Here is a 9,018-nt window from a genome sequence, read left to right on the forward strand (position 1 = left end):
CCAGTGTGCTGTAAATCACATGGATGTGAAGCTGTAGGTGTTGTGTGTGTGAGCATGTGGGGTGCCCCTGGGGCTGAAGTGGCCCATGGGGGACCTGCTGCTGGCACCCCATTGCTGCTGCTCCTAAAGGGGCTGCAGGGCTGGTGTGAGCAGCAGAACCCTTCCCACAGCCTTCCTGTGCTACAGAGCCTGCTCTGGACTGTGGCTGCTCCTCAGCTGGGCTCCCCTCTGGTCTGGAAATCCAGCCTGAGCCTGGCTCATCCATCGCTCATTCTTTGGTTCTGTCCCAGAAAATGCCACCATCCCAAACTGCACAGAGGGACTCCTGCAGAGCCTTGTGTGCAAAGCTGAAAAAGTTGCCTTTCTCTTATGGATAACTGCTGCAGCAAGTACCTTAAAAATGTCATTTTGTGCCTGGTGAGGAACTTGTTTTCCCCACTGCTACAAAATGGGAGCAGAAGTCAGGAAAATCTCTGTTTGCTGCATGTAATTGAGTCACTGTTGGGTTTATAGTTTTTGAGCTTGGAATACTTAAGACTGAGGATTGAGGGAGGAATTGGTAACACCTTCTAGTTGCAGCTTGGGATCTTGGGTGTCAGACCATTGCTGCTGTGTCCTGAGCAGTACAGGAAGGATCTTTTACAGCTGACAGACCTGCTCTGAGGAGGGTAAATAGTCGTCCTTCTCTTCCTCTTCCTTCTGTTCCTCCTCTCCCTCCTCCCTGGGACGGCTGCTGAAGGGCAGTGGAAGGAGCCTGTGCAGTGCTGGCCCTGCTCGTGGCTCCTGGGTTTTAGATGCCTCTCTCGCTGCTCAGCTGTCTCAAAGCCCAGGCTCAGCAGGGAGGGCAGCACTGTCCTGGCCCATCCCCTGCTCCAGGGGAGGTGCCTGGAGTGTGTGTCTGGCTCCTGGTGCTGCAGAGCCAGACGTGCCCGTGTCGCCCCGCAGTGCCCGGACTCGGCGTGCAAGCAGGACCTGCTGGCCTACCTGCAGCGCATCGCGCTCTACTGCCACCAGCTCAACATCTGCAGCAAGGTGAAGGCTGAGGTGCAGAACCTGGGCGGCGAGCTCGTCGTCTCCGGGGTACGTATGGCACACGCCTGCCTCAGGCAGCTTTGCTCCCACAGGGAACGGTTATTCCACACTGAGCTTTTGTGTTAAACACCACGGAATAGAGAGTGGAGATGCTGGAGCATTCAGATTTCTCATGGACGCAGAGTTTGTGCTGCTGCCTCGTTGTTCTGGGGAGAAACACTTGCTGTGAAAATAGGGACCTCACATTTCCTTACTCAACAGTGTTTGTAGACAGATTCACTTCACCTCTGTGTAATCCGTTTTCCAGACTGCTTTTCACTCTTAGCAAGGTTAAATCACTTTATCAGCACAGCTAAACCTGCCCCTTGTCTCTGCAAAGCCTTGCAACATGCTGGGGTCCTGCAACGCCCAGAGATGTTAATATTTCAGGATAGCTGTGCCCTGAAGAGTGCAGGGATTTTTAGCAGCTGCTCTGGTTTCTGACAGCTGGAAGCTGCCCCAGGCCAGCTTGCTTTTTTATTCCAGCCATTACTTTGCAAATAATTTTTTTCACTGTAGTTCATGAAATGCTGCCTCCTAAGACAATTCTGTATGACAGATATTTGGGGGGAAGGAAGTGGAGCTAAATTCTTAATTTCTTCTGGCATCCTCTTCCTTGTCCTGCACAGGCACATTTGGTCACTTTTGGTGCTTTTGCCCAGCTGTGTCAGGACTGAGGAAGGAGGTTGGAAGAAGGGACAGAATTGGCCAATAGTCCAGAATTGCTCCCTGAATCCTCATCAGCAAATGGAAAAAACTTCTCACATTCTGCCATTTTGATACCGCAGAATCATGGAACAGTTTGGGTTGGAAGGGACCTTAAAACTCATCCAGTGCCACCCTCTGCCATGGGCAGGGACACCTTCCACTATCCCAGGCTGCTCCAAGTCCTGTCCAGCCTGGCCTTGGGCACTTCCAGGGGTCCAGGGGCAGCCACAGCTTCCCTGGGCATCCTCTGCCACTGATATTTTCCAGTGAAACCCTGTTTGATATTTCAGTTGTTTAAATTTAGTAGCACAGATTTCCTCCCAAAAACCAGGGAGAGCTGTGGAAGGAGAGCTTTGGGGCAGCAGCAGCAGGAGCAGTCAGCAATAGATATCCCTGCAAGAACTGAGCCCAGCTGGGGGTGATGGGGCTGTGCTGCCCCTCCTGCTGCCTTTCCAGCCCCCCCTGGTCCCTTTCCAGCCCCCAGAGCAGCTCCAGGGATGTGGTGGGATGTGCTGCTGTTCATGTCCTGGGAGCTGGGAGGCTGAAGGCATGGTGCTGTCAAAGCAGGAGATATGTTACTGTGCAGCAATACAGACTCCAGGGCTTCACTGCAGTTACTCAGTGTCTCCAGGATTTACATCCCCTCTGCCATAAATTAGTGATAGAACAGCCTGGCATCTGTAGTCTGATCTCCTGGTTTTATCCCTTCTCCTCAAGCCTGTCCACTGGGGCTGAGGGTGAGCTCCACGGGATAATCAGATGAAGACCTCAGCCAGTCCAGAGGCATCACCACTCTGAAAGGAAAGTTCTGTCCAGTGTTAACACCCTGCCCATGCTCAGAATGCTGTGAGAGCAGAGCAGGGCCCAGGTGGGCAGAGCTGGCACCTGCAGAGTCTGACAGGTCATTCAGAAAAGCACCTCCCTGCTCTCCTGGCATTCGATGACTCCTCTGAGGATTCATGGAAACACTCCAGCACAGTGGTTTCCAGGCTCAGGAGGAGGAGGGCAGAGCACAGGGGTTTGCCAGAGGATCTCAGGTGCCATTGTGGCACTTGGGGCACAGTGGGGCAGAAGGGAGGGGACAGTGCCCCATAAAAGCCACCAGAACCAAACCCTGCCCCAGATCAAACCCCTGTCCCAGCCCATTTGGCCTTGACAAGCTGGGGATCCCACCAGGACACTGGCCCCTGGAGAAGGGGGTCCCAGCTGAGGTCACCACAGTGCTCCTCCCCTCTCTCTTCCAGACCACCCAGGCCTGGTCTCAGCTCTTTGTCCCTGCTGTGCCCTACAGTTTTGACAAATTCATGTTTTTCCTTGGTTTGATGCTCTTGTAAATCAGGAACCAGCTGGGAAAGGGCTCCAGGCCTGGCTGGTGATGCAGTTGTGATCCTTCCTTCCCAATACATTTAGTATTCTAGGGCAATTTAAATATTTATTATCAGTGATTAAGATATTACTACAGCTTTATTAATCTCATTAGAGAATAAGCAACTGTTAAAGCTTAGTCATAAAAGCAAAGGGCAGAATACAAATGTTGCCAATTGCCATTGATATGGAAAATGCATACAGGGGGGCAAACCCTGCTGTTGTGTTGGTGGCACAGATCAGGTTTGTAACCACTGAACATCCCAAGAAAAATCCTGCCTCAAACTGGGAGCCTCAGGTTTCAAAGGAAAAATATAAATCAGTTTTCAAGTGGTTTTACCCGCATGCCCGTCGTGCTGTCAGTGGAACGCTGTGTTTGGGGGTTCCGTGGTGTGTAACTCTGTGTCCCTTGGCAGGTGGACAGTGCCATGTCCCTGATCCAGGCAGCCAAGAACCTGATGAACGCCGTGGTGCAGACGGTCAAGGCCTCCTACGTGGCGTCCACCAAGTACCAGAAGTCCCAGGGCATGGCCTCCCTCAACCTCCCGGCCGTCTCCTGGAAGATGAAGGCTCCGGAGAAGAAACCCCTGGTGAAGAGGGAGAAACAGGACGAGACCCAGACGAAAATCAAGAGGGCATCCCAGAAGAAGCACGTGAACCCCGTGCAGGCCCTCAGCGAGTTCAAGGCCATGGAGAGTATCTAGAGGAGAGCTCTGGCTTGGGGGTGTTTTTCTCTAGCCCACTACTGCTACTTCCAGAACTCTACTTTTAATACCCTAAGGATTTTTCAAAAATTTACTATTCCTCCAAATGTATTTACTTAATATAATTTTGATAACTGTTTAGATTACCTGGGGAGATACTTAAATTTCTAAGTCCTATCAGTGTATCTTCAGCCTGCAGAAGTGTGGTAATTTAGATGGCTTTTAGTTTACAAGGGTGGATTTCTAGCTGGAAACTGTTTTTTATAATCTTGCTTTAAATGAAATATTCTATAACCAAAGAGGATTTTACAGTAACACTAACGGTTAACACTAATACTGGATCATGCTACTCAGAGACTCAGTTTTTCATGGTGATCGAGAGAGAAAAATTAGATTTTTTACTCAAAAAAAATTAATGATAAAGTATTGTATGTGATAGTGTATCTCTGCTGTGGAGGTGGAGAGGGAGCAAGCTCAGAGGAGTTTGAAATTGCAGCATGCACCGGCTGTGTGAGCACAATTGGAAAACAGCTGGAAAAACTCTACACCCGTGCCTGGGCCGGGCTTTGCTGAGGATCGTGTTCAGAATTGGGCTCGGTGGTGCCCTGGGGCCGTGATGCTGCTTTTCCTGGGCTGCCCCGGAGCCCCCTGGGGGTTCCCTTGTGCTCCTGGCACCGCTCCCTCCGGAGGGGCTCCGCTGCCGGGGGAGCTCCCGGGGCCGATCCCTGCGGAAACCTCCCCCGCTGTGGGCGGCCGATCGCTCCCCGGGACACGGACGGGAATTGGAATGCCTGGTTACAAATTACTAATGTATTTTGCTGCGGGACACTAATAAAGTTGCTTTTCCCAGCTGGTGCATTGTGGTACTGTGAATGGAGCGGGCCCAGCCCGCCCATCGTCCCCCCCTCGCCATTCAGATGCAAATCAGCTTTGTGCTCATTCCTCATAATTGCTCTGCATCCCGCCTTGGGCTTCCAGAGGCACCCAGGAAATCGTGTTTGCTCAGGCTGCAATTTAGACTGTACATTATTTGTGATAACTATAGCTACAAGGTATAATTTCGCTGTCTTATTTAAATTTTATGAATTTCAGTGTGTTTCACACGTCCCAGTCGAGTCGAGTGCAGGGAAGCGATGCCGGCACGGGGCAGCACCGCGGTGCCTCTTCCTGTGGAGTTGGAAAAGCCTGGGCTAGAGTCAATGTCTAAAATGCAGCTCCATTTTAGAGCTGAACCTTGGCACTGAAATGTTATAATTTTATTTATCTCAATCAGCTCATAATTTACTATATTAAGGTTATTGCTGTCATGTTACTGTAATGCTGATAGTAATTAAGCTAAATAGTTTTTGAAATATTTTTGCCAAATGTATTATGTTTTCAAGCATTTTAGCCTCTTGAGTATAGCTATTAAACAGTGGAATGATAGGCTATTTTCATACACCCTTAATATGTAAACAGGCTTGGAGGGGCAGCTGTGCTCCACTGCCATTTGGGGGTTAACAGGCTGTAGGTCTTCTTTTAGAGATAATTATTAACTGAATTTATACAATATGGGGGGTTTTTTTTGTACTGGTATTGTCTTAAAGGTGACATTCCCTGGGCTGTTTAGGGAGTACATCCAGTGCTTCCCCCAATACAATCTATTAATGAGCTTTTAAAAATAACCTTTTTTAAGATGTACAGACAAATTTACACTTATTTATCTTTTAAATACATGTTAGTTTAAATTATGCTACAACCATTGAGTATCAAGAAATTAAAAGTGGTTATCCTGGTGAGAGCTACAGCCCCAGGAGGTGCAGGAGCAGCAGGAACGCGATGGGGACAGGAGGCCAAAAAACCTCAACTCATACCCAAGAATTGCTCCTCTGGGAATTGCGTTTGGGTTTGGAGCAGAGAAGGGCATCGAGGTGAATCATTATTGGTGTAGCACTTAATTGCTGCGTTCAGAAGTGCAGCAGCAGCGACTGGAGGGGAGAAAACGCCTCTCCCCTTAGAAGAGGGGGGATTTTGTGTCACGAAATCCCAATTTCAGTAGCTGGGATGTGGTGGTGACACCGGGGCTGGAGAGCGGCGGATCCTCGGGCCGGAGCGGGGACCGGTGCAGGGCAGTTCCTCATCCCGGAGCGACCCCAGCCCCGGTCCTGGTGCCTCCAGCCCCTCCGGGCTGTTTAGCACCAGCCCAAGACCCAGGCGGGTCAGGAGTTCAAAACCCAAAGGCGCCGATCCCGTGTCAGGGAATTCCAGCCCTGCGTGTGAAAGCGGCGCTGCAGCAGCGGCTCGGCGAGGGGGGTCCGGCCGCCAGCAAAGCTGTGACTTTATTAGGGAGCCAATTGGAGAGAATTACAGTAATTACTGCTCCGTGTAATTACGCGCTGGGGAAGGGCTCGTGCCGTCGCTCTCGCTGCCGGAGGACGATGCTCGGCTCGGGAGGGAGCGAACGGGCGGGGAGAGCTCCGGGGATGCTTCAGCCGCTTCCCCCCGGCGGTGAGCGAGGAGCCAAACCCCACCTTCTCAATCCCCTGCCCTCCGGGGAGATGGGGGAACCCGCCGTGGCTTTGGGCAGGGAAGGGCTGTGGGATTTCCCTACCTGCCAGCTGCCCACGGCTGCTCCCCACGGAGCACACGCCGGAGTACTTGCTGGAGGGGTTTGGGGGATTTTTTTGCAGTGTTTTTTTATTGTTTGGTTTGGTTTGTTGTTTTTTTGGGTTTGTTTGTTTGGTTGGTTGGTTGGTTTTTTTTTTTGTTTTTTTTTTTTTTTTTTTTTTTTTTTGCAGTGCAGGGACAGCAGCTTTGCTGGGTCCGTGCCAGAGCCCGGCAGACCTGGCAGTGCAGGGATCTCAGGAAGATGAACCCACATTATCTTCTAAAGTGTATTAGTGAAACCACATTAAATCCTCAGGAGATAAGTCTTATTCCAGATTTCAAGTGCTCTTAATTCAATTCCGCAGTGAATGGAGCCACGTTGAATTTATGCCGCTTTAATTGCGTGTGAAGTTTCCGTGCCACGATTTAATGGCCGTTAATGAGCGCCTTTCCCACTCCGAGCTCTCCCTGCTCCCAGCGCCTCTGGGGATGTGTCGGGAGCGGGACAGGAGAGGGGAGCGGGGCACCCCGAGCTGTGTTTGCTTGCACGGCTGCTGGGTCCAAACCAGGCCACGGCAGCCAAACCTCAAACACAAAACTGAGGAGAGAGCAGAGAGGGTGGGGAGGCGCGAGTGCATTTAAACCCCCAACAAATGGGTGAGAAAAGGAAAAATCCATTAAGGCACATCAGCTACTCCAGTGGGCTCAGGCCCCGCCTGTGCTGCGGATGGTGGGGGCTGGGAAGTGTCCCAGGGAGACACAGCCCGTGGGCTCTGCTCTGAGCCACTCCCTGCCTAAAGGCTGCCAGGATTTGGGGAGCTCAGGCTGAGCCAGCACGTCCCTCCTGATGCTCTTGTGGGTGCAAGGGGAAGGAGCGGGAGCTGGTCCTGGCCTGGCCACTTGTGTGACTGCAGCGCTTAACGCTTGACCCCTCTTGAAGCTGGAGGAATGGGGGGACCCTGTTAGCTCCAAAATTCAGGATGGAAGTGCCCGTCCCACCTCCCAGACCTGCACTGGGAGGGTGTTCAGTGAGCCCTACCCAAGGTTTCCATCTGCCCCAGGACCTCCCACCCCTGGGGCCCCTCCAGCCCTGCCTTGCTCCATGCCTGTGGGAATTTGAGGGATTCCCAGCACAGCGGGGCTGGCTCTGCAGAGGGGCTGGGGCAGGACTGGTTCAGCCCTGGCCCTGGCCCTGGCCCTGCCGGAGGAGGGCCAGGCAGTTGCAGCAGCCCTGTCATTACCCTGGGCTGCGGACCAGCAGCACCGTTTGGGACACAGAGCTGTCATTAGTGGGGACACCAGCCTGGGCTGGCATTTATGGCAGGGAAAGCAGCCCAGGGCTTGCCTGCACTTCTGTCACCCTCTGGGGATACATGGCCATACACACGGAGGAAGGATGCCCCTCTTTGGCTGCGGCCCCCAAGAGCTGAGCTCTTGGTGCCCTCCGAGGTTCCATGGCTGTCACCACCTCTCTGTGCCGCTGCCCAGCTGCACTGTCAGTGTTTGGACATGACCCCTGAGACCTGCAGGAGCTGCAGAGAGGAGGTGGCTACAGCCCAGGGGTTCCCTCTGGCCACCCCTCCTAGGGCTCCTGCAGACCTGACCCTCCTGCAGAGCCTGGAGCCCCTTGGGCAGGCCACAGGGGCCATCCCAGGGCTGACACTGAGTGGCACTGACCAGGAGCCACCACTTGCTCCCTCCCAAGCTGCCCTGGAAGCCCACCTTTCCATCCTCAGGGCCAGCACAGGCATCCCCAGTATGCCCCTGTTCAAAAACTTGCCAGGTTTAAGACTTTTAGGAAGAGTGAGTGGGGTTTTGGCTTTGGGGTTGGACAAGGAGGGCTGCTAGTGGTTTTCTCCCTGGCTCATTCCCTAAGGAGGTGTTACACAATCCCCACCTTAAATCCAGCTGTGACACAGTGACAAAGCTAGGCAGGGCCTGAGAAATCCCTGTGCTGATCCCCTCCAGTTCTGCTAGATCCCTGATTGGCCTGGCATCACTCCAGAGGCTCAGGTTTCCAGCAGAAAAGCCCCTTCCCATCCTTGTCCTGGCTGTTACTAGCAGATATATATTTTTTTTAAACCTACAAAGCAAAGCCTTGGCAAGGCTGGCTGGGAATGCATTTCAGATAAAAATAGAAAAAAAAAAAATTAATGCCAGCAAAACAGCCTGAAACCCCCCAGAAAAAAAAAGATCAAAAAAGGATCAATCGTTATAATCAGCCCTGCTACTTAACAGTGAAAAATAACACACTGTACAAGGGAGCCACAAATATTTGAGCACAAAGCCTGGTGGTTGCAGGGTCACAGAGCAGGATGGATCTGGTGGCATTTGTGCCCATCCCTGGTGATGGCAGACCCCTACAAGGGCTGGGGGATGGAAGGGACCAGCTGGGCTCTGCCAGGCCTGCAGGAAGTGCAGGGATTCAAACATCCCCTCCTGGGAGTGACACAAGCACGGCCGGCACAGAACACCGCTTGTTCCCTTTCTGCAAATCCCATATTCCCCAGCTGAGCCCCCAGCTTGTTCCCTCCACTGTGCACCTCTGTTCTTCCAGCAGTATGCCATGAAAACAAGACATTCC

At 52.4% G+C, this 9,018-nt stretch overlaps 1 protein-coding gene across 1 annotated transcript in view; it reads left to right on the forward strand.

Annotated features, from left to right (window-relative positions):
* The window catches only part of CTNNA1 (catenin alpha 1), a 117,961-nt gene extending 113,257 nt beyond the window's left edge, over positions 1 to 4,704 (forward strand). Inside the window, exons 17-18 of the mRNA XM_053990875.1 lie at positions 946 to 1,080; positions 3,561 to 4,704. Of these exons, the coding sequence (XP_053846850.1) occupies positions 946 to 1,080; positions 3,561 to 3,848 (423 nt within the window). The 3' untranslated portion in view covers positions 3,849 to 4,704. The remainder of the gene's footprint in view (positions 1 to 945; positions 1,081 to 3,560) is intronic.
* Positions 4,705 to 9,018: the final 4,314 nt, after the last annotated feature.

This window comes from Vidua macroura, chromosome 15, assembly GCF_024509145.1.
Source record: "Vidua macroura isolate BioBank_ID:100142 chromosome 15, ASM2450914v1, whole genome shotgun sequence".
NCBI classification, from domain to species: Eukaryota; Metazoa; Chordata; class Aves; order Passeriformes; family Viduidae; genus Vidua; species Vidua macroura.